General features: G+C 37.3%; 1 protein-coding gene across 1 annotated transcript; it reads left to right on the top strand.

Moving 5' to 3' along the window:
• Positions 1-1,703: 1,703 nt before the first annotated feature.
• abcb11a (ATP-binding cassette, sub-family B (MDR/TAP), member 11a) lies at positions 1,704-26,957 on the top strand (the record flags this gene model as incomplete). Its single annotated transcript, XM_081368697.1, has 26 exons — positions 1,704-1,921; positions 10,226-10,280; positions 10,366-10,607; positions 11,014-11,098; positions 11,300-11,433; positions 11,631-11,802; positions 12,617-12,741; positions 13,608-13,782; positions 15,187-15,300; positions 15,405-15,515; positions 15,608-15,733; positions 16,161-16,364; positions 16,562-16,732; positions 17,413-17,611; positions 18,496-18,577; positions 18,663-18,783; positions 18,871-19,035; positions 19,985-20,089; positions 20,203-20,364; positions 21,619-21,822; positions 22,142-22,383; positions 22,720-22,876; positions 24,014-24,211; positions 25,225-25,431; positions 26,496-26,642; positions 26,757-26,957. 26 exons carry the CDS (start codon positions 1,704-1,706, stop codon positions 26,955-26,957), a joined length of 4,122 nt encoding a protein of 1,373 aa, XP_081224823.1.
• Positions 26,958-27,192: the final 235 nt, after the last annotated feature.

Here is a 27,192-nt window from a genome sequence, read left to right as displayed (position 1 = left end):
ACTAAGTTATTTAATTACTGTAAAGGATTGATTTTAATTTCTGTAATTTAATTAAAGTTTCTTTTAATATAAATTCATTACATAGTACTGTATGGACTCAGGGGCGCAACTACCCAGTGTCAGACGGGTATGCAGCAACAATTTTGGCCGCTAGGTTATTAAACTATCACCATTATGATTGTACATGATGCATTTATTAATCTAGTCTGAATGCAATTGTAGATAAGGGGGAACATTATTCAAAACAACTACTGATTATTATTATGATACTGGAACCAAATGGTATTATATAACTTTTTTTTAATATATATATATATATGTATATATATGTATATATATGTGTGACATGAACAAAAAAAAATATTCTATAATCACACCTGTCAGTATGATGTTTTGTTTAGTTGTCTTTTCTTTCCTATGTGTTTGTTTCTTGCACTTCAGTTCATTTTAGCCTTGGTTGTTTAGTTAGTCTCCTTAGTTACTGATTATGTTCAGCTGTCGATTATTGTGTTTATGTAACTCAGCTAATAAGGACTTTGTTTTGTTCTGATCATTGTCATTGCGTGCGTGTGGTAAACGTGTGTATTCTCCTGTGTAATTCTGTTAGTGGATTAAAGTGGATTAGTGGTTATTTGAGTGAATTCCTGATTACTTCGTGTTGGATTCAACCATACGACTGTGACAGAATAACCGACCCTCAAAATTAGTAAAATTGAATGGTCTGTTACATGTAGAATAGAGGAATATGTGGTGGAGGAGTAGGTGATGGAGTTTCTGGATCTCTACAATGGGGTGTGCAGGGATGAAGAGACCCTTAAACTTTTTTGGAGCAGAATGGATGACATTCTTGGACAGATGCTGCTGATGAGGGAGGAGGACCGTCCCTTCGCCGAGTTTGTGGACTGTGCCTTATTGGTTTGCAGATCCTCCATCTCCGTGGGAGTCATGTAGGACGATGCCGGGACATTCAACATCTTCGGCAGCCATCTCCATGTCCGCTCCAGACCGGGCTTGTCGTCCCAGACCAGAGAGTCCTGGACAACTATAGAAAACCTACCACGGACAACGAGTGTGAGCCCCCTCCAACCACAGAGTCATAGCCAGCCAAAGGGTTTGTCCCAGAGCCATTGCCAGTTATCACATCCATCCCTAGGCCGGAGATTATCGCCAGGTCCATCACGGAGACCTCCGTGCTGTTTGAACAGTCCACCCTGGGTAGAGGGAACAGTCCACCTTCCATCCAGATGGAGATGACTGGCTCATTGATTTTATAGCAGAGCCAACTCTCAACTCTTCCCCACCCTTGAACTCTCTTCTCCGGTCAAGCCAGCTATGATTCTGGATGATTCGCCTGTCTCGCTGGTGCCTCGCAGCTCCTGGCACCGCCCTCACCGCTGACTCCTGCAAGCTCTTTGGCTTCGCTTCGGGCTCCTTCACCTCCGGCATGGCTCTGTGAATCAGATCCACAGTGGTCCACCATCACTCAGGATCCACCGGGCTCCCTCGTCCCTCTAGCTACACCTTTGTCTCTCGTCATCCTGGTTTCGTTGCAGTCTTCCTCCCCTTCGGCTCCACCGGGTTCCTCCTTCCCTTCGGTTCCACCTTGGTCCTCGCTCCCTCTGGTGTTGCCCAGTTCTGCCAGGCCCCCGCCTCCGCCATGATCACCTGAGTTGACAGCGTTGCCTCGGCCCTCCATGCCTATGATGTTGCCCTGGGCCATTGTCCTTGGAGTTTCGCTTGGGTCTCCACCTCGTCCTGCTCCAGCCAGGCTCCATCAGGAAGACCATCAGGGCTCTACCTTGGCTCCTCCCTCCGCCAGTTCTGCCATTGTATTCCCCTCTTCTGGTGTAACCCCTCACCCAGGTCCTAATCTCCCCGCTCTGTGCGGGCCTCGAACTCAGGTCTCTGGCGTAGAAGTCAGGTGCTCTAATAAGCAGGTTAAAGTCTGCAGCCTCTAGTGTCAGTCGCTAGAGCGCCTCTTGAGATCAGGGAAGTGAGGTTTTACTCGCAAAACGACTACTAGCTAGCCTCCGTTACACTCTCCCCCCTAAACCTCAGTCCCATCCGGGTCCACAGCACCAATGTAACCCCTTACCCACGTCCTACTCACCCCGCTCTTTGCGGGCCTCAAACCCAGGTCTCCGGTGTAGTCAGAGGCTCCTCCTGTGTTCTGTCCTTCTCCAGCCTCTCCTCGTCCTCCTCCCAAACCCCCTCCCTCCACTGATGGACACGTGCTTATGGCATGAGGAGTACCACCCAATATTGCAAGCCCAACCTTATATGCTTGTCTTAATAAACCAACAACCCAACGGTCATTCAACCCAATTTATTACTGTTGTCTGTGAGATGACGTTAATAATCAGCAGTAAATCTCAATGTGATTTGATCAGTGATTAATAAATGTGACCAATATCAGGAAAAAAAACATATTGGCAACTCATTAACACTTTTAACATGACTCCCTCCCCCCTCCCCAACACATCACCATCGCTCAAATCTCTGTTTGGAGGACAGACTGTGCACACCTTGACCTTGCCGGGCTGAGATCAGGTAATGTCTTATCAGTCTAATAGATAGTGTTGGAGGTGTGACTGACTGCACTGATAGAAGAGCCCCTCAGACATGAGAGAATCGCCACTGAGAGCAGATCAGCAACAGGTATGAACCAGTCTTTCTCGCTTTCTCCATTACAAAAAAAAAAAAAAAAGAAATTACTGTAACAGTTTAAATTATTTGATTGAACAGTGTAACTGCTGGGCATTTGAAATGTTTTGAATTGAAAAAGTCTATTTGGAAATAGAAAAGAACACAAATTAGATATTTTTGATGTCTCAGTAGTTGGCAGTGAGATTGACTTCTGCTTTAGTCGCCTGCATTTCACATTTGTTTTTTTCCCGAGACAAAGATGTCAATAGAGTTTCTGGAGAGATCCCAGCAGTGTCTTATTACAGTTTGAAATCTCAAATATGAATAAAATTTTTTTTTTAATATGAACTGTTTGAATTTTCTTATAAAATTCTTGCAAAATAAAACGATATGAGCTGCTGTTGACATTACGCTGCTTTGTAATCTAACCACTCTTAGAAAAAAGGCTCAGTGGTGTTCTATATAAAACTGTAGTTTTCTTGAATTATTGTATAATACTTTCATGTTTAATGGGTTATTTATTTTTTTCCTAGTATGCTTAATTCTCAAGGTCAAGGTCAAGTTTATTTCTATAGCACCTTAAAACAACATGAATGTTGACCAAAGTGCTTCACAATCTCAACACAGATGCACATACAGTTAAAACATAGCATATCAAATAATTCAAACCAAAAACACATAAAAGATAAAAATAAGAATAAGGACAAAAGCCTAGGAACTACACAAAAAAGTGCAATTACATGATCATTTCAAAAATGCATACAGCTTTTCGACGCATTTTAATATGCTTGTGCAAAAAGGTACGTTTTAATCGATGTTTTAAAAACTTTTAATGTAGGGGAAGCTCTAATTGATAGTGGAAGTGTATTCCATAGTTTTGGAGCGTAAACTGAGAAAGACCTATCACCCTTTGTTTTCAGACGGGTTTTTGGAACGTTTAATAATAACTTAGATGACGATCTAAGTAATCTCTGAGGAGAATATGAACTTAAAAGTTCAGATATATAACTAGGGGCGAGTCCATTTAGAGCTTTGAACACATAAGTTAAAACCTTAAAATCAATTCTCTGTTTAACAGGGAGCCAATGAAGAGAGGCCTGGATAGGTGCAATATGTTCCCTCTTTTTTGTCCCAGTAAGGAACCGAGCAGCAGCGTTTTGGACAATCTGCAATCGTGAAATCGATGATTGGCTAATTCCAGCATACAATGCATTACAGTAATCGAGTCTTGTGGATATCAGAGCATGAATTACTATCTCTAAATCATTAAAAGTCAAAATATGCTTCAACTTACGAAGACACTTTAGTTGATAAAAGCTGGCCCTAACTACAGAATTTATTTGTTTGTCAAACTTCATCTCACAGTCAAAAAGGACCCCTAGGTTTTTAACATAAGAGTTACTTTTTAACTGGGAGTTGTTTGAAAAAAGCACTGTATTTGTTAATTTGAGTTTTGGAGCCAAACAGGATAACCTCCGTTTTATTTTCATTTAATTGGAGAAAGTTCTTGTCCATCCATTCTCTAATATCCTTTAAACAAGCTAATAAGGAAGAAACAGATTCATTTCCAAAATCTAGTGGTAAATAGAGTTGAGTATCATCTGCATAGATGTGATAGTTGATTTTATGATGCTCAAAAATCAAGCGCAATGGAAGCATGTAAAGAGAGAAAAGAATTGGACCCAGGATGGAGCCCTGAGGCACCCCACAAGCTATTGGTACTGAGGACGAAGAAAACTCTCCAATTTCAACAGATAAGCTCCTATTTAAAAGATAAGACCCAAACCACTGCAATGCATTGTCACGAATGCCGACCTCATAATTTAATCTCTGCAACAGAATAGAATGGTCCACAGTGTCGAAAGCTGCGCTTAAATCTAACAAAACAAGGACTGCACAGTTGCCAGAGTCAACTGAAATCAAAATATCGTTAGTCACTCTAAGTAAGGCAGATTCAGTACTGTGTTTAGCTTTGAAAGCAGACTGAAAAGGATCTGAGATGTTGTTTACAGTTAAGTACGGAGTCAATTGATTTAAAACGACTTTTAAATAATTTATAATTTAAAACTTTTAATAAAAAGGGCAATTTTGAAATCGGCCTATAGTTATTGATTTCTAAAGAATCAAGGCTAGGTTTTTTTAACAAGGGGTGGATCACAGCATGTTTTAAACAAGATGGAACAGTGCTGCTATTCAAAGAGGCATTTATAATGGAAAGTACACTAGGTAAAACCACATCCAGTACCTCATTAAAAAGGACAGTGGGAATGGTGTCCAGAGAGCAAGTAGTTAATTTCATTTTAGAAATCAGAGCCGACAAACCGGAGTATGATATAGTTTGAAAAGCAGACAGACTAGAGGAAGTCAGTAAATTATAACAACTTTCAGATGAAGATGGTAAAATCTAGGACCTAATGCCAGTTATCTTATCTATGAAGAAGCTACAAAACTTCTCACACAGATCAGCACTTGGAGCAAAACTGGATAAGATGGGAGGATTTAACACAGAATGTAATGTGGAAAATAAAGACTTTGGATAATGAGAATTTTTTTCAATCAAATTTGAAAAATAATTTGCCCTTGATAATTTAACGGCTTCCTGATATTGAGACAGACTAGCTTGCATAAGATAGGAAATTTGCAGTTTATCCCGTTTCCATTTTCTTTCTGCCCTTCTACAATTTTTTCTTATAATTCTAATGTCTTCATTTAACCAAGGTTGCTTATTTCGTTTTCTTTGTTTTACTTTTAGAGGAGCAACTTCATTCAACACCTCGGTACATGAAGCATTAAAATTTTCCCAATTAAAATAAAAAAAATTGATTAAAATGAAATTAATTGATTTAAACTAAATCCCTAAAATGTTCACCTGACAGAGTTCTGTATAGAACCATTTCTTCTAAATCTGGATTTCAACAGTTGTCTCATTTTTGTATTTCTATTATTTATTTATTTTTGCAGTAATGTTTTTAATTTTCCTGTACTAATTCATCAGACATAATCAGTTCAGGTCTCTTAATATTCAGTAACTAGCTCTGTTAAATAATCAATATGAAGTGTCAGGTTAATAATAGCATGTAGAAGTTCTCTGTAGTTCAACACACAAAAGTAATGAAAAGGAAAAAAAAAGTTTAACATTACCACCTCTTCAGTTCTCCTCTAAAATGTATTACAGATAAGACTAAATGTTTTTTTTTCCATAAGGATAATTTATTTGATGCCGTTGCGAGGTTGAAAATAGCTAAAGTTATTCCTCTGTAAAATCACATTTCAGATGCAGTCAAACTGAAGAATGAAGAAGAATAAAAGTAAAAACACATCACACAATGCTGATAAAGGTAAGAACTGTAGTGCACTGCATGCATGTCTAATTTTAATTGCTCAATATCTGCAATTATATGTACATAACAATTAAGAAAAAATGAATTAGTTTTTGATGTTTTACACAGTGCAACTAATTTTCTATAACACACTTTTCTTACAAAACAGATGCTGATCTCAAGTGAGTGTTTTGTTATTTACTGACCTAAACTGATCTATATTATTTATGCATGATATGATAACAAGAATGCTACCATTTATGAGAAACATTTCTTAATATTTTATTGATTGGATTAGTGTTTTAGATATGTGTTGTTAAGTGTGTTGATAATATGAAGTGGTTCTCGATGAAAAGGGGAAGAGAAAAACTATCCCAGCAACTCCAAAACTCCTGTTGACAGAATAACCGTGCGACTGAAAATACTATTTATTGTGCATTATTTAATTATTTGTACAGATACTTGGTATTGATTAATCAATTGATTAAAAAAAAAAAAATATATATATATATATACAGTGAGGAAAATAAGTATTTGAACACCCTGCTATTTTGCAAGTTCTCCCTCTTAGAAATCATGGAGGGGTCTGAAATTGTCATCGTAGGTGCATGTCCACTGTGAGAGACATAATCAAAAAAAAAAAAAAAATCCAGAAATCACGATATATATTTTTTTTAACTATTTATTTGTATGATACTGCTTCAAATAAGTATTTGAACACCTGTGTATCAGCTAGAATTCTGACCCTCAAAGACCTGTTAGTCTGCCTTTAAAATGTCCACCTCCACTCCATTTATTATCCTAAATTAGATGCACCTGTTTGAGGTCGTTAGCTGCATAAAGACACCTGTCCACCCCATACAATCAGTAAGAATCCAACTACTAACATGGCCAAGACCAAAGAGCTGTCCAAAGACACTAAAGACAAAATTGTACACCTCCACAAGGCTGGAAAGGGCTACGGGGAAATTGCCAAGCAGCTTGGTGAAAAAAGGTCCACTGTTGGAGCAATCATTAGAAAATGGAAGAAGCTAAACATGACTGTCAATCTCCCTCAGACTGGGGCTCCATGCAAGATCTCACCTCGTGGGGTCTCAATGATCATAAGAAAGGTGAGAAAGTATGAAGGTAAATCAGTAGCAAAACTCGAGAGCACGTAAATGTAAATTTGAGAACTTGTACAATAAATATTCGTACTTGTACATGAACATTTACACTCACAGCTCCCATGTGAAAATCTGTAAAATAAAAATCTGAAGTTGAATGTTGAAATTTGCACTCGCATACAATAGTCACAAACCTGTATTCTGAATCTGAAGCTGCAGACAAGTAGACACAAATGTGTAAAATGCCATTCACAGAAATACAACGACAGACACAAACTTGTAATATATATTTTGCGTTTAATCTTACATTCACATTCGCAGTACTACCTCAAATAGGCACTTGCAACTTCTCAAATCTGTCACTGCAGTTTCAAATTTCGCGCCTTGACTTTTGCTACTCTTTTCGCGATATATCAGGTGCAAAACTAACTTGTGCACTTGAAACTCAGAAGCGGCGAGAGAGAAAGGGGGGTGGGAGCTCGGGTGTTCAAAGGAGCCGTTTTATTGGTTGGCAGCTAGCCAATGAAATGGGACTTCGATGATGTCACGAAACCCGTGTGCACTGAAATGCATTAGACTGATATAAAACCATGTATTTGTTGAACACTTTTCAGATTTTGTGAAATGTCAAAGCCTTTTATTGTTTGTTAGGTCTATTTAGTTTTGTTTTCATTTAATGTTTGTATTGTGTATTTGTATATCTTTAACCCTGGCCTCTTCTTTATATATATATATATATATATATATATATATATATATATATATATATATATATATATATATATATATATATATATATATATATATATATATATATATATTGTTTTTGTTCATGTTCTGTAATTGTTGTTAATGCAATAAAAATGCATTAGACTGATATTAAAAGAAATAAACGATATTATCAAACTCAGTAAACACAATGCTTATAACTACAGAAAAGCAGATGAGCACAGAATATGACGAAAGAAAGCAAATGTGTGTTGAGTGCAAATAAACTTGCTGCCTGTGTTTGTTTTATTAATAATTTAACGAATTATGTGTGTTTTATTTATTTATTTATTTATTTTATAACTGTTGGTCCATTAAGTCTTATTAAGCGTTTTCTTGGTTTTCTATGGGAGGAAAACGTACAATTAAACTCGTTGCATCCATATTCAGAGCTCAATTGCTTTGCTTTATTTGTATGGTGTTTCCTGAGTTTGGTCTTTTAATACCACTGTCTCAATTAAATGCGTTGTGTTCATATTCTGTGCTCATCTGCTTTTCTGTAGTATGCATTATAAGCATTGTGTTTACTGAGTTTGATAATATCGTTTATTTTTTTTTAATATCAGTCTAATGCATTAATGCATTATGCTATAAGCCATGTTAACGTTTCAGTGCACACGGGTTTCGTGACATCATCGAAGTCCCATTTCATTGGCTAGCTGCCAACCAATAAAATGGCTCCTTTGAACACCCGAGCTCCCACCCCCCTTTCTCTCTCGCCGCTTCTGAGTTTCAAGTGCACAAGTTAGTTTTGCACCTGATATATCGCGAAAAGAGTAGCAAAAGTCAAGGCGCGAAATTTGAAACTGCAGTGACAGATTTGAGAAGTTGCAAGTGCCTATTTGAGGTAGTACTGCGAATGTGAACGTAAGATTAAACGCAAAATATATATTACAAGTTTGTGTCTGTCGTTGTATTTCTGTGAATGGCATTTTACACATTTGTGTCTACTTGTCTGCAGCTTCAGATTCAGAATACAGGTTTGTGACTATTGTATGCGAGTGCAAATTTCAACATTCAACTTCAGATTTTTATTTTACAGGTTTTCACATGGGAGCTGTGAGTGTAAATGTTCATGTACAAGTACGAATATTTATTGTACAAGTTCTCAAATTTACATTTACGTGCTCTCGAGTTTTGCTACTGATTTACCTTCATAGAAATCAGCCCAGAACTACACGGGAGGAGCCGGTCAATGACCTGAAAAGAGCTGGGACCACCGTTTCCAAGGTTACTGTTGGTAATACACTAAGACGTCATGGTTTGAAATCATGCATGGCACGGAAGGTTCCCCTGCTTAAACCAGCACATGTCAAGGCCCGTCTTAAGTTTGCCAATGACCATTTGGATGATCCAGAGGAATCATGGGAGAAAGTCATGTGGTCAGATGAGACCAAAATAGAACTTTTTGGTCATAATTCCACTAAACGTGTTTGGAGGAAGAAGAATGATGAGTACCATCCCAAGAACACCATCCCTACTGTGAAGCATGAGGGTGGTAGCATCATGCTTTGGGGGTGTTTTTCTGCACATGGGACAGGGCGACTGCACTGTATTAAGGAGAGGATGACCGGGGCCATGTATTGCAAGATTTTGGGGAACAACCTCCTTCCCTCAGTTAGAGCATTGAAGATGGGTCGAGGCTGGGTCTACCAACATGACAATGACCCGAAGCACACAGCCAGGATAACCAAGGAGTGGCTCTGTAAGAAGCATATCAAGGTTCTGGCGTGGCCTAGCCAGTCTCCAGACCTAAACCCAATAGAGAATCTTTGGAGGGAGCTCAAACTCCGTGTTTCTCAGCGACAGCCCAGAAACCTGACTGATCTAGAGAAGATCTGTGTGGAGGAATGGGCCAAAATCCCTCCTGCAGTGTGTGCAAACCTGGTGAAAAACTACAGGAAACGTTTGACCTCTGTAATTGCAAACAAAGGCTACTGTACCAAATATTAACATTGATTTTCTCAGGTGTTCAAATACTTATTTGCAGCTGTATCATACAAATAAATAGTTAAAAAATCATACATTGTGATTTCTGGATATTTTTTTTTTTAGATTATGTCTCTCACAGTGGACATGCACCTACGATGACAATTTCAGACCCCTCCATGATTTCTAAGTGGGAGAACTTGCAAAATAGCAGGGTGTTCAAATACTTATTTTGCTCACTATATATATATATATATATATATATATATATATATATATATATATATATATATATATATATATATATATATATATATATATATTTATATATTTATATATTATTATTTTTTTTTATTTTTTTTTTTTTTTTTTTGTATTAATGCCCTCATAAAGGTTGTGCATGAAAATACATTTTCAAGTACAAAAAAATTATCTGAATTCTCTCTGTGTTTGAAGGAAGGGCAGCGACGAAACAAAAGAGAAAGCTCTGACCGTTGGATTCTTTCAGCTGGTAAGTGTCTCGATATGATTCTGCGGTTCAGATTGATCTAATTCTTGATTTTTCTCACACATCACTGTTTGTGACCTCTGCCCAGTTCCGCTTTGCCACATGGAAGGAAGGCCTGATGATGGCGGTGGGAAGCGTGTGCTCTCTGGTCCACGGCGCCGCGTCTCCTCTCATGCTGCTGGTGTATGGCATGATGACCAACACCTTTGTGGAGTATGAGCTCGAGGTTCAAGAACTGACCGACCCCAACAAAGCCTGCATCAATAACACCATTACCTGGCTGAACGGGTCTGTGGTCGAGCGGCCGGACAACACCACCACATACTGTGGGTGAGTGAAGATGTTCAGGACACCGTTTGAGGCATACACATGATTCTGTCTTCATGACAACCTTTCCACTAGAACCTACAAGAGGGAAATGTATTGTTCTGTGCAAGAGACAAGGATTTAGTCTACTCTGGACATTCTACTAACTATGAGTAACTTTGCTATTACATGTCAACTAGCTCTCATTAGAGTATTAATTGGCTGTTAAAGGTATAGGGTTTAATTTTTGGAGAGGCTATACACAGTATATACTGTATACATACATACAGGATAGCACAAACATTGTAAAATGTGTCACTTTGCATATGCATTTGTTGACTGCACAGATGTAATACATAATCAAATGGTACATTATACATAGTTGCATTATACAGTAATACAGTATATTGTAAATGCTCTCTCTCTACAGTGTGGATATTGAGGCTGAGATGACCAAGTTTGCATTTTACTATGTTGGAATTGGTGCTGGAGTCCTTATCCTGAGTTACTTTCAGGTACAAGAAAACATTTTTACTGTACGTGGCCATCTAGATGAATGCACTTCAAGGAACTGACCCAATATTAATGTCTATCTAGAATAAGAGATGCAGTCAGGGTCCTAATACACATCCATTCATCTCAGTAGTGCTGCAGGAGAACCTCAAGAAGAAAGTTTGTGAATTGACTGTATTCATGGGTATGCACTCTGGTTTCAGATCGCTCTCTGGGTTTCTGCCGCCGCCAGACAGATCCAACGCATCCGAAAGATGTACTTCAGGAAGATAATGCGCATGGAGATCGGCTGGTTCGACTGCAACTCCGTCGGGGAGCTGAACACGAGAATATCTGAGTAATATTCAAGTCTTTCTGTGCTATCTTACACTATTGTTAGCTATGTTCATGAATCTGTCATGGTGTTAAATATCAAAACCTCAAAACGTGCATCTTGAAGAGTGATCAGAGGTTTCTGTGGACGATAAACCCATTTTTAAAACAATTTAGGAAGTTGTTTCATTTAGCATGTTTGTGACTTTTTTTTTCATGTAGTGACATTAACAAAATCAACAACGCTATAGCAGACCAGGTGTCCATCTTCATCGAGAGGATCTCGACATTCATATTTGGTTTCATGGTGGGATTCATTGGCGGATGGAAGCTGACGCTGGTGGTGATAGCAGTGAGTCCTCTCATAGGACTGGCTGCAGGACTCATGGCAATGGTTGGTGTCACCACAGATAGTTTAATACGAAGGAGATTAACCACTTGTAGAATTCAACGTACAGTACCTTGAATGCAATGTAAGTCGCTTTGGATAAATGCGTCTACCTACCGGTCAAAAATGTGGTGCTTTTGAGAAAAGTCTCTTATGCTCACAAAGGCTGCATTGACTTGAAGGAAAAATACAGTAAAAATTGTTATATTGTGAAATGTTATACAAATTAAAATAACTGTTTCCTATTGTAATATATTTATAATATACATGTGATGCAAAACTACTCATTACTCCAGTCTTCAGTGTCACATGATAAAAAAAAAAAAAAAAAAAAAAACATTAATCATCTATTATTATTATCAATGTTGAAAACGGCTGTGCTGCTTAATTTTTTTGTGGAAACAATTCTCAGGATTCTTTGATAAATAGAAAGTTCAAAAGAACAGCATTTATTTGAAATCTTTTGTAACATAAATGTCTTTACGATGACTTTTGCTCAATTTAATGCATCCTTGCTGGATAAAAGTATTCATTTTGTTCAGTTTCAGTTTCCCCCAAAACATTAAGCAGCAAAAACTGTTTTAACAGTGATAATAATAAGAAATCAGCATATTGGTGAAGCATTAAAACACCTTAATTATTCCAAACTTTTGACTGGTATTGTAAATGTCGAAAAACTAATGGTAAAAATCTCATGGCAATCGTCATTTAAGAGGTATTTTGTGTTTTTGTCAGCCATATAGTTTTGATCTTCCCATCAGATTCTTTTCTAATCTGAGAGTGTTGTAAAATAATCCAAATGTGTTTTATCGATGTGAAGGCTGTGGCGAGGCTGACGGGTCGTGAATTGAAGGCCTATGCTAAAGCCGGAGCGGTGGCCGATGAAGTCCTTTCCTCCATCAGAACGGTGGCTGCCTTTGGAGGAGAGCACAAAGAGGCAGAGAGGTACAGCATGCCCTCTCTCTGTCAGTGCAACCCTCTTCACTTCTGGATACTCAAAGTGAAACAGTATATTCAATCAGATAACATTGCACTTTCATCTGGAATTATGTGTATTATGCTTGAAATGAAGGGGTTGATAGTAAAAAGGATGTTGATTCTGTCATCAATTACTTACCCTCCAAAACCCGTAAGACTTTCGTTCATCTTCAGAACACAAATGAAGATCTTTTTAATGAAATCTGAGAGATTTCTGTTCCTCCATTGACAGCTACGCAACTACCACTTTGACGCTTCAAAAAGTTCATAAAACGAATCCATGAATTGAGCAATTTAGTCCAAATTTTATGGAATTGATCGCTTTATATGTTGAACAGGTTTAATTTAGGCTTTTATTCACATATAAACATTGATCAGCGAACAAACAGAAGCTCAACCGAATATGCTTGACACACGAGAATGAACCTCATTGGCTCTTGCTGAAGCTCAAATGTGCTGCGTAACACGAGAATATTTTTACATATGCTTCTGCTTGCATATGATATGGCTTGTTTCTGCTTTTTTTTCACTTGTGTTTTGATCCGGAGATTCAGTACTCTTTCAGAAGATGTGTAATAGGAATTGAAAACACAGAAAGTCCGAAAATTCCATCAAGGAGTTAACATGAACTAATAATGTGGTCATGTTAATAACTAACGAGACTTTAGTATAAAGTGTTACCAGTTAATTTCTTTCTACTTGAGCTATACTATAAAATGCTTTTTCTTTCTTTTTTTGCACATCAATCTAAGATTAATTATTGTTTAGTCAATTTGTATTCAATTGATTATTAATGATAACGTCTTGACACTTTTCTGGGTGTTTTTCCACAGGTATGACAAGAACCTCATCGAGGCCCAGGTGTGGGGTATCAAGAAGGGAGCGATCATCGGTGTGTTTCAGGGCTACCTCTGGTGCATCATATTCCTGTGTTACGCTCTGGCTTTTTGGTACGGCTCAAAACTGGTCATTGAAACCAAGGAGCTCACACCCGGAGGCCTCGTTCAGGTATGACTTACAACTGTGAACACACAAGGAGAAATTCTGAAGCAACTTTACAACTTAAATTTAGGTCTTTATCTCAGACAAGGCTATTATATGACTTCAGAAGAGTTGGAATATAGTACACAAGTTTTTTTCTTATGTGGAGCTTGACAAACGAGGTCATTGTGACTGTCGTATCGAAAGTAAGTCTTTTGTGTTGCATAGAAAACATAAAAGTTTTGCAATGACATGGGTGTTATGTTTGGCAAGGCAGACAAAGATGATGGAGAAGCAGGGAGAGGTGGATCTTAATATTAGCCGATTAAACGTTAACAGCTTTGGTTTACACTCAAAGACAATACAGGCCAATGAACTGAACAAAACTCACAACTATTCACAACTCAACTAGAAACAGGTGATGAACATAATTGGTAACCATAGAAACAAATAATGAGGGGAAAAAAGGAAACAGGAACAGAATACATAAGGTAATACAAACTTATGGAAAGTTTACATAACAACAGTGTCCTAAAAAAGGAAAAGTTTTTAATTTTTTAATTTTTTTGCGTAAAGATGTCAACGTTGTCAAAATAATCCCAGTTCACACGGATCCGCGAAAACGACTAGAAACGCTGTATTCTGCTGCCAGGCCAGTAGATGGCGATGTCACTTTGTAAAGAAACACTACACACCTATAGACTGAACATGTTATGTGCATGACGTCTCCGTTTTCCCAAATTTGTGTTTTTGTAGTTTAGACAAGGACAATATTGGTATCGTTTTCAAAAGTTTGCGTTTTCAGGCCCCCAAAATGTAGCTGTCATGTAAATGAACGGCCGAAAACGTTTTTAGTTGAAAACGGTGTTATGTAAATGGCCCCTAAAAGTCTGTAAAACAGAATGAAAACCTTACAATAGGTTATTTTTATTTAGTTTTTTTATTTCATTGTTGAAATTATATGATATTTTATAGTATAGTATATTATATTTATTTGTTTGGTTACACTATTTTAAGGTGTCTGTGTTACTTTGTAATTATGCATTTAAGTACTATATAATAAGAATTAACATGTACTTACTATTGAGTTAGGGGTTGGTTTAGGGTTAGTTATTCGCAACTATGCATAATTTACTGTTATTACTACAGTAACTACATTTAACGTGTAACAAGGACAATGTAAAATAAAGTGTTGCCTTATTTTTTTATTCATTTCATTTTATTTTTTGACCAGTCATTTTATAGATTATTGTTCTGACATTTTTCCAGTTTATTTAGGCAAGGTAGGTTTATTCATATGGTAATTCAAAATACTTTACATAAAAGTGATTTAAAATAATCATAAATAAAGGTGAAAATAATAAAATAAAAATGTATTAAAAAGAAATAAAAAAAGAAAAGAATGATACAGAATGTTTTTATTCTCCACAGGTCTTCTTTGGTGTTCTTATGGGTGCCATGAATCTGGGCCAGGCCTCTCCTTGTCTTGAGGCGTTTGCCTCTGGTCGGGCTGCAGCCAAGATTATATTTGACACTATTGACAGGGTGAGAATAACACACACTCACAGTTCTTCTCACAAAAATCAATGAATTTAATTCTTTCAGCTTCAGGGAAAGATTAATCACTGTCACATCCTATTCCCGTACAGGAACCAGAAATCGATTGCTTCTCAGAAGAAGGTCATACGTTAGACAAAGTTAAAGGTGACATTGAATTCCATAGCGTTCACTTCAACTATCCCTCCCGTCCTGAAGTTAAAGTGGGTTATGTTTTTTACATTTGCTCTACCATAATATTTGCATTAAACAGTTCAATTTTATCCAGTATTGACTGACCCTGACTTGTGTTCAGATATTATATGATTTGAATGTTGTGGCCAAATCTGGCGAGACAACTGCATTTGTTGGACCCAGTGGATCGGGAAAGAGCACAACGATCCAACTCATCCAGAGGTTCTACGATCCAAAAGAAGGAATGGTACAGTAGTTCAAATCAGTGTTATTTTGGTGTTATTATTATTATTATTATTATTATTAGCTTTTGTTTTTATATTTTTGGAGTTTTAGTCAGTTTATGTTATTTTTGTATTTCAGTTTTAGTAATTTTTTATCTAATATTTATATTTTATTTCAGCTTTATTTCAATTACTGTAATTTTTTAATAGTTAGTAGTTAGTAATAGTTAGTTTAATAGTATTAGTTTTACTTAACAATAAAAACACTAGTTCAGACTCCTTAAAGAATTTTGCAGCTCATCAATTTTTTCCAGTGAATAAATAAAATGAATAATGCAAAAAAAATCTTAGTTGTTAAAAGATAGTATAAATGCCAGTTTAATGCAGTAAATCTAAAATCTAGTGTTGAAAATGTGGTTTTGTATCAGCATTTATTGTTGTCATTTTTAGGTCACCCTGGATGGTCATGACATCAGAAGTCTGAATATCCAGTGGTTGCGCTCCCTTATTGGAATAGTGGAACAAGAGCCTGTTCTGTTTGCCACTACGATCACTGAGAACATCCGATATGGCCGACGTGGAGTCACCATGGAAGAGATTATAGAAGCCGCCAAACAGGCCAATGCTTACAACTTCATCATGGATCTTCCTCAGGTGCCAATTACTGTACAAGATCAAAACATGCATTACCTTACTGATAAAATACACAAAGTAACAGAGGAAGTGCATGATGACAATAAAGAGTTTTATCCCTTTAAAAAAAAAAAAATTTCTCAATTAAAATATATTTTTATATATTAGCTTTGCATAATCAAACTAAATAAGTTTTGTGACACTGTCGTTTTGTGCAGAAATTTGACACACTGGTCGGCAAGGGCGGTGGACAAATGAGTGGAGGGCAGAAACAGAGAATCGCCATTGCGCGAGCGCTGGTCAGGAATCCCAGAATCCTCCTGTTAGACATGGCCACGTCAGCGCTGGATAATGAGAGTGAGGCTACCGTACAGGAGGCCTTGGACAAGGTGAGTTTTATAACATCCTTAAACTGAGAGCAATTTAACAACTTCTACAGTTTTCAAACTACATCCACCAAACTCTTCCTGCCCTGACTTGCTAAAGTATATCTCTTCTAACTGAGTGGATTAATGGATTTCCTGTAGCTGACAATCATAAGCAAAAGTCTAACCACTATTTAGAACACATTAAGAAGCCCCAGCAACTCCCTAGCAACGATCCAGCAAATCACTTAGAACTCCTTAAGTGCCCAGCAACACCCTAGCACCACTTAGAACACATTAAACACCAAGCAACGCCCTAGCAACCAGTGAGAAAACCTTAACAAACGCCCAGCAACTCAATAGCAACCACCCAGCAAATCACTTAGAACACCATAAGCGCCCAGCAACACCCTGGAAACCACTTAGAATACTTTAACAAGCACCCAGCAACACCCTAGCAACCACTAAGAACACTTTAACAAGCACCCAGCAACCACTTAGAACACTTTAACAAGCACCCAGCAACACCCTAGCAACCAATTAGAACACCTTAAGCACTAAGCAACTCCCTGACAACCACTCAGAACACTTTAACAAGCACCCAGCAACACCCTAGCAACCACCCAGAACAACATAGCAACCACACCTATATATATTTCCATGTATTTGTTGTTGCACACACTCATTCAATGAAATTTTGTTAGGCTCGACAAGGAAGAACGACTATCAGCATCTCACACCGTCTGTCCACAATCCGCAACTCCGATGTGATCGTGGGCTTTGAGCATGGACGCGCTGTAGAGAGAGGCACGCACAGCCAGTTACTGGACAGAAAGGGAGTGTACTTCACCCTAGTCACACTCCAGAGTCAAGGAAAGGATGCAAACTCTGATAAACCGGAGAGTGAGTACAGGGGGTTTTGGGAGTCTTATCCAGGAATTCAGATTGCTTGCATACTCAAAGCAATTGCTTACCAAAAAATGCAATCATTCACATCATTGCAAACCTGCATGTTGGTATTTTTCTGTGAAATACGAAAGGAGACATTTTGCAACATTTAATCAATGAATTTCATGCATCATATCCTTCCGTGTATTTTTATGCGAATTTTGGGATAACGCAAAAAAAAAACACTGAATGGAAAAGGCAAAATGCGCATTAAAACATATGAATTTAAGAAGACATGGACACTATGATGGAAGCGCATTTACAGAATAAATTCCTCTGTGCAACAAAGCACTGTGATTTTTGCCTCAACAGATCATGTGATTGGATAACTGGACTAACCAGCAGACCAATCTCATTGCACAGGATCTCAAATGTCCTGTGCTAAACTTTGCCTGTCATCAAAGTAATTTGCTATAATGACCTACCAGAAGTGTCTCACATGATTATGTTCCCAAACATCAGGCCTCCGAATGCAAGATACATGACAGCTTTGTTATTGTGTTTTGTCAGGGCGGGGGAAAAAGAAATCACAGGCTTCCCCGGTTGCAGCAACTTCAATTTTTATTATTGATACTTAGTGCCAGATTCCCAGTAAGGGATGATTTTGTTCTTTTGAAAATTGTGATATTCTATTTAAATTCACAACTTTGTATGTACAGTATATTATTACAGTACATTATTCTAAGGAAATGCAATAGGTAATATAGCATATTGGTGTGTTGTCCTTTTTGGGAATTGTAAAGGAAAATATCTGCATGAAGATACTAGGTTTTGAGGGTGAATGACAGTATTTAAATTTATGAATGATCTGTTTCTTAACACAATATTGAATCACACAGCTGCTGAGATCACCAGTCCAGAGGAAGACGGACTTGAGAGAGTAAGAAGCTTCAGCAGAGGAAGCTATCAGAGCAGCTTAAGGTACGTGAACGCCTCATGTTTAATATTATCTTGAGGAGAGTGTCCAAAATGTTCTCTTTTTTAATTAAAATTGCCTTTCCTGTAGGCGGTCTTTGAGACAGCGATCTCATTCTCAGATGTCAAACAAAATTCCGGATGCCATTTCTGGAAAATTTGAATTCCACTCAGACCTTTTCGAAATGGAGGAAACTCAAGCAAACAACACGGTCTGGAACTGAATATAGTTGAATATACTATCATAATAACACCCCGTCTTTCTATATTTATCTAAAGTTCTCTATCTTGTCATGCAGAAAGGCAAAGGTGATGCTGAAGAGGTCATTGAACCGGCTCCTGTGGCACGAATCCTGAAGTATAACCGTCCTGAGTGGCCGTATATGCTGATGGGATCTTTAGGTGCTGCCATTAATGGAGCGGTCAACCCCATCTACGCTCTTTTATTCAGTGAAATCCTTGGGGTGAGTGCTGAAAATGCAGCTTTGCATCACAAGAATACATTACATTTAAAAATGTATTCAAATAGAAATCTATTGTTTTAAATGTTAACATTTTTCACGATATTACTGTATTGCTGTTGAAATAAATGCAGCCTTGGTAAGCATAAGAGACTTCTTTCAAAAACATTAAAAAAATGGTTCCGATCCCAAAATTTTGAATGGTGCATTTGAAAAAAGGATCCAAGCTATTTCTAGAAACCTGGTGATGAGCTCTTTTGATTTGACCTGGTGATAACTTAGGAACCACTGAGAACGACATCCTAGGTCTAATGACATCTAAAGCCTAACATCCTAGCAAACACCACTAACATTTTTTACTAGAGATTTCCACAAGCAAAGACAACTCACTTTGCCTACAGAACATTTTCTGCAGAAAATGTAAAAATCGAGCATAAATTGTACAGATTTTAAATTTGACTTGTAGCATTTTTTTCAATAGTAAAATATTTTCTCTTTTGCAAGATTAATAAAAAGAGAAAAACGTAAGCAAGGTTGATTCCACCGAAAACACTTCTCCCCAAAACGCTTAACATTCTTTTGACGAAGAACTGACTTTTCAACCATTGCTTTTTTTACGTTTTTATCTTTCTTTAATGTGTAATGTTGCTGTTTGAGAATAAAAAAGGTCTGCAAAGTTGCAAAGCACAAAGTCACTCCAAAAGTCATTCTCTATATCAGTAGTGCGCACTGTTTCTGAACTCCCTGAAACGCCTCCTTTGTAGTCTTGAGTTTTCTTCTTGGTCATAGATGTCACAATATTCCTCGTATAAATAATGAATAAATAGAAGTGTATTTTTGGAATTGCGTTTAAAGATGCTAGAGGTGCAGATATTACGCATCCTTAAATCTTTAAGAAGTATAATCTTTTATTAGACAAGAATGTTTAACAGTATCATTGATGCTTTTTCAGACGTTCTCCATTCAAGACCTGGATGAACAAAGGAGGCAGATAAATGGGATTTGTCTTTTGTTTGTCATCATAGGAGTCCTGAGCTTCTTTTCACAGTTCTTACAGGTATTTCCACATTTCTTTAGTGGAGTTTGCATGTCTACATTTTATCCTTTCCCATGAGTAATCTATATCGTGATATTACAGCAGATCGCTGATACTGTGATATGTTACTGCAGGGCTACTCATTTGCTAAATCAGGAGAGCTGTTGACTCGTCGGCTGAGGAAGGTCGGCTTTCAGGCAATGTTAAAGCAAGAGGTTGGCTGGTTCGACAACCCCTTTAACAGTCCTGGTGCCCTGACTACCAGACTAGCCACTGATGCATCCATGGTGCAGGGGGTGAGTGCCAAAAGTTACCCAAAAATACAACAAATTTTTTTTGCTAAACTGGTATGCTGTAAAGCTGGTAAAAGCCACTGATCTATATAAATGACTGGATTGCTCATTGCGTTATAAACTGCTGTCAGACAGTGAAGCCACTGGAAGTGTGCATCACGGACTTACAGCCAAAACACTGAACTAAAATCATCCGATTTGCAGCGTATCAGTCGCACATGAATAGTTAAGATATATATATATACTGTATGTACATTAATTGATACTTTGAACGTTATCTGTAATCTCTTTTCGGGCAGGATAAGCGTTATATAGAAATCGTCTACCGCACACTGCTGACTCTTTATGCACGCATTCATGCAGGAAATATTAAGCATGAACATATATCTGGGATTATTAGCAGAAATTGATTAGAATACACATTAAATATTACAATACATACAATCCCCTATTACGAAATTGCATTATACTATGTTTAAAAGGTTTACCATGCATTATCTTGCTTGGAGCGACATTATAAATGCTTGGAAATAAAGCTTCATGTCTTTAAATCCATATGCAGTCAGCGCCATTTCTCATAAGTTGTGAAGCCTGTGTATTATTTCCTGATGTATTTTTGTTGACCAACATCCACTTCAGGCTCGTGGAGATCTTGGAAAACTTTAAAAAGTCACAGGTCAGCTCAAATGCCTTACAAAGCATGAATCTGTATTCATAATTCATTGCAATATAATGTAACTTGTAACTTTGCAATATAATGAATGTAACTTTTAATAAGCAGGGGAAATTCCCGACTTTAAACCAATAACCATTCAAATGTTTAGAACGTTTGCATAGTAAGAACGTAGGGAATGTTTTCTAATCAATTCCTATTAAATCAATAGACTGTGAAGGAATGCTTGGGAATACCAATATGGTGGCACAGTGGCTTCACTTTTTATGACTTCATGAGCAATCCAGTCATTTATATAGATTTATATAAGGCATTTTTTCATGCTCCTTTTCAACAGCAACATTACATACTAAAGAAATTAGAAAATTTAAAAAAGGCATAATATGACGCTTTAAAATGCGAAGCAGGTGTTTCTTAAAGGTGCATCGGTGAACTTTGTATGGTACACAAAAACAAACATTTCTAGTAGACCTTAGGGGGATAAATTACACGATAAATCTGTATGATATGCCCTTTTAAGATGTATATCATTTATATGGTTAATTACGTGTTTGGTTGTTTAATCAATGTTCTCTTCACCAAAGGCTACAGGCTCACAGATGGGCATGATTGTGAACTCACTGACCAACATCGGCGCTTCCTTCATTATTGCGTATTACTTCAGCTGGAAACTGAGTCTAGTGGTCACCTGCTTCCTCCCTCTCATTGGCCTCTCCGGAGTTTTTCAGTCTAAAATGTTGACGGGATTTGCTAATGAGGACAAAAATGCATTGGAGGCTGCTGGACAGGTAAAAGTCATATTAAATAACGTCTGATACTCATGCATGTATATTTGCTGCCTCAGTGAGAGCATGAATGTCGCATTTGAATATGCAATCAGTTTAGTCAGATTATAAATGAATTACTGGTTCTTTTTAATGAATCCTGCCTCAAAGTCATAAGTTATTGGTTTGAAACAATCTCATGACTCAGTAAATCAGTCAGAGTTGTTCTTGGCTTACTTCTACAAGTCATTCATTTCATCGTATTCAATTCAAAATAAAGCAAGAAATCTTACTGTGTTATGTGTGTTAGTATGCATATAAATTGTACTCTGTGTTTATACAGGTGTCCGGTGAAGCTTTGAGCAACATCAGGACCATCGCCGGCTTGGCCAAAGAGAAACACTTTGTGTCTCAATATGAAGAGCAACTAGAAACGCCATATAAAGGGGCCAAGAAAAAAGCTCATGTTTACGGGATCTGTTTCGCATTCTCCCAGTGTGTCATTTTCATGGCCTTCGCTGCCTCTTTTAGATACGGCGGCTATCTGGTCAGTAATGAGGGGCTTCCATACATGATGGTGTTCAGGTTAGTGCTTAGTGCTGTCATTCATCTGTAACTTTTATACATTGCATTGTAGGATGGTGCTTTGAAGCAGATATGGAATTGGAAATGAATGCATTTGTGGTGTAATACTCAAAAAATAATAATGATTCTTATGCCTGGTATTTTCTATATAAACAAAGATTGTGGTTAAAGTAACATGCATATGGAAATAAACATCTGTATTACTGCATATATAAAAATTAACATCAGTGAGGATTATTCACAGAAGGGAATTACTTGAAATGTTTGAAATGCACCAGTAGATCAAGTCTTTGGTGTCATTAAAAGATGCGGTGTGTGTGTGTGTTTGTTCCTCAGAGTCATTTCAGCTCTCGTGACCAGCGCGACTGCCCTCGGCAGAGCTTCATCTTTTACGCCAGACTACGCCAAGGCTAAGATTGCTGCTGCCCAAATTTTCAAACTGTTGGATAGGGTTCCCAAAATTAACATCAGCAAAACAGAAGGACAAAGTTGGGTAAGAGAGTGTGTTTCCCCCCCTCTGCTAGCTTCTATCATTTTCCTTACTTCCACCATTTGCCTTCTATAGACATCTAAACCCAACTTTTCAAGGTTTGGCTAGTTAGCATGGCCTATGTATCCCCTGCTAGTAGAACTACACCATTCAGTGGGCAAATAGCATTTTTCTCCATTGGCAGCAATTCACAATTAGCCAATATTTCAAATCACACTGACTAGTTGTCTGATTGAAATGTGGGTTGATCCACTAACTCCTTTTACTCTTTGCATGGTCTACTTCTAGTCAAGTCTGATTTTAATTTTAATTTTTGTTTTTATAATGGGGCAATTTTGTTGTGCAAAAGCTTACACACAACACAGGCCTGATTTCAAACGTTGAATTGAATTCACAAAAAAAAGGAAACAGTCAGTAAAAAATAAGAACAAATAAACAATTTACAAGCAGCAGCACAAATAAATAAAATACAAATGAGTAAACAGTGCTTTGGGTTTTTGCAGGTAGGTCTAACAGTAGTATTGAGGTTAGAAATATTAAAGAAATTAAATAAGGAATCAAATGTAAAATAATATAATTATAATGTATAATTTTCACTGAATAAATTAAATACAGATTCATCCTTACAATTAAAGTTATAAAAGTTATTCATTCAAGAGCAGTGAGTGTCATTAATGTTAATCAAACAACAAAAGGCAAAGAAAATCAGAGACTGCAGCAGGATTATTAAGCTGCTGTCACTTTAAGAGTAAATGCACAAATCCAATATACTGTTACACTCTCTTTCTTTCTTTCTTTCTTTCTTTCTTTCTTTCTTTCTTTCTTTCTTTCTTTCTTTCTTTCTTTCTTTCTTTCTTTCTTTCTTTCTTTCTTTCTTTCTTTCTTTCTTTCTTTCTTTCTTTCTTTCTTTCTTTCTTTCTTTCTTTCTTTCTTTCTTTCTTTCTTTCTTTCTTTCTTTCTTGTGGTCTATTCTCTTTGAGATCGTTTACAGTACATGCTAGTATAAAAGTTGCCAGTATTTGCTTTTAGCAGATATACTTTAAAATGTTCAGTCTTTATAAGACAGGACAACAAAAATAATATTGATGACTCCTCTTTTGTTGCCTTATAAAATGTATGTCGTCTTCCATCCTGTTACAGGATGACTTTAAGGGCAGAGTGGAATTCAAAGGGTGCAGGTTCACGTATCCCAGCAGGCCAGACACCCAGGTTTTGAGGGGGCTGGAGGTGTCAGTACATCCAGGACAGACTCTTGCTTTTGTGGGCAGCAGCGGCTGTGGAAAGAGCACCAGCGTTCAACTGCTGCAGCGATTCTACGACCCGGATGGAGGACAAGTAGTATGAAACCACATTTACTGCTTATTTCATGTATTTCCTCTGAAACTGCTTAAAGGGGTGGTTGATTACACAATAACTAAAGTTAAAAAAGTGAAATCAAAATGTTGCTGTTTGAGCATAAACAGCATCTGCAAAGTTACGACGTTCAAAGCAAAGGGAGATATTTGCTTTTAAAGAAATTGCTTTTTAAGGACTACAACAAACGGCTGGTAGGGACTACACGACATTCCTTTTGGGTTAGTGACATCACCAACCCTAAAATTTACATAAACCCCGCCCCCAGGAACACAATTTACAGATCATCAAGACAGAATATGCTGATCAATGACTAGGAGATACTGTAACTACACATAAGCTACATAAATTCATCAACTAACCATTCAGAAATTTCCTGTTGCTTCTACATGTTGTCACTTCTTCTTGAGTCTCTCCATCTTTGTCTGAATCCGGTTTGAACATAAAAGGCTAAAAGTGTTTGAAATTTTCAGTGCATGTGTGTGTGAGGTAAAAGGACACAAGCTATTGAAGCTCCGCCCCCTGTGCCGGGAGCAGCAGCTCATTTGCATTTAAAGGGACAGACACAAAACTCACCCTCAAAAATGCACAACTTTAACATGCTATGTAAAAACATCTGTGGGGTATTTTGAGCTAAAACTTCACACACATCAAAGACTTATTTTACATCTTGTGAAAAGTGGATTATACCACCCCTTTAACTTATTGCTAAAATTATTGCCAGATTCAGAAGTAAGCAGTAAAACAGAAGACATCTATTTTAAAATAATCATGCCATTAACTAAAGGAACTGGTGCTACTATTAAAAATTCTCTTAACAATTTCAAAATTCAATTTCAAAATTCTCTTAACAATCATACTCATAAGGCAAGGAAGCATTGTAAAATCCTTGATCCTTGAAAATCCACAATCGATTTCTAATTAGGAAGCCATTTCCCTTCCTGACAAATGTAAAAATGTTTCCCTAATCAAATCATGACTTGCTCTTATTGCCCTAGCTGATCGATGGACGTCCATCTGAGAGCATCAACGTTCCCTTCCTGAGGTCTCAGATTGGGATTGTATCCCAGGAGCCAGTGCTGTTCGACTGCAGTATCGCAGAGAATATCCAGTATGGCGATAATTCTCGCACCGTGAGCATGCAAGAGATTATAGAGGCTGCGAAGAAGGCTTATCTGCACGATTTTGTGATGACACTTCCTGATGTAAGTTATGCATTCCTTTTCATCATGACTGACAATTTAAATGTACACATATCAAGTTTAATTTGGCTCAACATCGACATGAAATGTTCTTCGCCCATTTTATGTCTGTAATCTAATGCATTTACAAGTAAAACAGAGTATGCAACAAGAAAACATATACAGTATAGGGTCAGTTAGCCATACTTTACTAACCAGTGGTCATGCACTATTGATACAAATAGGAAATTGATGGGGCAATTACATTTTGATGAATGATTATGAAATTTGGAATAACAAGCAAGCACTGATGAATTCTGCACAATAAGACAGAACATGAACAAGAACATTAAGATTGTTTTAACCCTATAAAGCATACTATTTTCTTAGGCCTCTAAATACCAACATGATCTAAAGTTTGCTGAAAAGCCTGTTGGACACAATCTACTACATGTTGTCTGATTGATAGTTCACACTTTTAAGCAAATAAAAGGCATTTTAGTATAATTCTAAAAACATCCACCTTGGTCGTGGTAACTTTTATATTGTTAGTAATATTTCAATTTAACATTTACTGAAGAAGCTTAGAATTACTTGATTTTTTGGGGGGTAAATTGTGTTAAAATGTGAGTATTGCATTATATGTTTTGCCCCCACAATAAAAAACTGAAGAGCTTTGATCATAAAACTAAGCATTTAAATATCATCTTGCTAATCGGGTGAAATAGAGTGACATTTATATGCAATTTATGTATAGTAAGTAGTCTGTTATACTGTGATAAAAATCTCATTGATTTATATTACAAACTATCAGATTTCATCTTACTTTTTGTCCATATAAATATCAATAACTGCACCAATTTGCATATTTTTGCTCAGTTTGGGCCCCTGATAAAACGGAGGTGCTTTTTCCTCCAAGTATGAGCTCCATATTTTCACTATATGAGCATAAAAGCCTGATGTATCAAATTAAAAATTTGATACAAAACGCATTGATTTTTCTGCGAATGATTTCACATGTCTGGCATTACAGTGTTAAGTATGGCTGAACTGTAGAAATTATTGCTTAACCCTATTGTGTTTTTCAGCAATATGAAACTCAGGTCGGTGCTCAAGGCTCTCAGCTGTCCCGCGGACAGAAACAGCGGATAGCGATCGCACGAGCCATCGTCAGAAACCCTAAAATTCTGCTGCTGGATGAAGCCACCTCTGCACTCGATACTGAGAGCGAGAAGGTAAAACAATATCAATGTGTGAATGCAAACTGTCTTTTTTTTTACAGTCACTATATTGTCAGTATTTATAAATACGGTTTAATGCACAAAACGCATTGGGTTTTGAATCTTCAGACTGTTCAGGCAGCGCTGGATGAAGCTCGGCTGGGACGCACGTGTATCGTCATAGCCCACAGGCTTTCCACCATTCAGACCGCTGACATCATTGCTGTGATGTCACAGGGTGTGGTCATTGAGAAAGGGACCCACGAGGAGCTCATGGCCAAGAAAGCAGCTTACTACAAACTTGTCACCACAGGGGCCCCTCTTAGCTAAAAATATATAGTGTTTGGACAAGACTTCTAGTCCTGCCTCAAACTCACACTATTACTTGAGCCAGTGTTGGCTTGTCTCAGTCGGGACGCTCAAACAGATTGCAATTGTTGAGGTGTTCATTGATATGTATTTATTGAGAAGTGTGTTTTTGTTATGTCATGACAATATTCTTGAACTTCACTTTGTTTAAATTATACTTATTTAATGTGTGGTTAGTCAACATGGATGAGTCAAC

Source organism: Scardinius erythrophthalmus (assembly GCF_964197995.2).
Source record: "Scardinius erythrophthalmus genome assembly, chromosome: 6".
NCBI lineage: Eukaryota > Metazoa > Chordata > Actinopteri > Cypriniformes > Leuciscidae > Scardinius > Scardinius erythrophthalmus.
The sequence above is the reverse complement of the archived record's forward strand: the minus strand, read 5'-3'. Positions and strand labels throughout refer to the sequence as shown.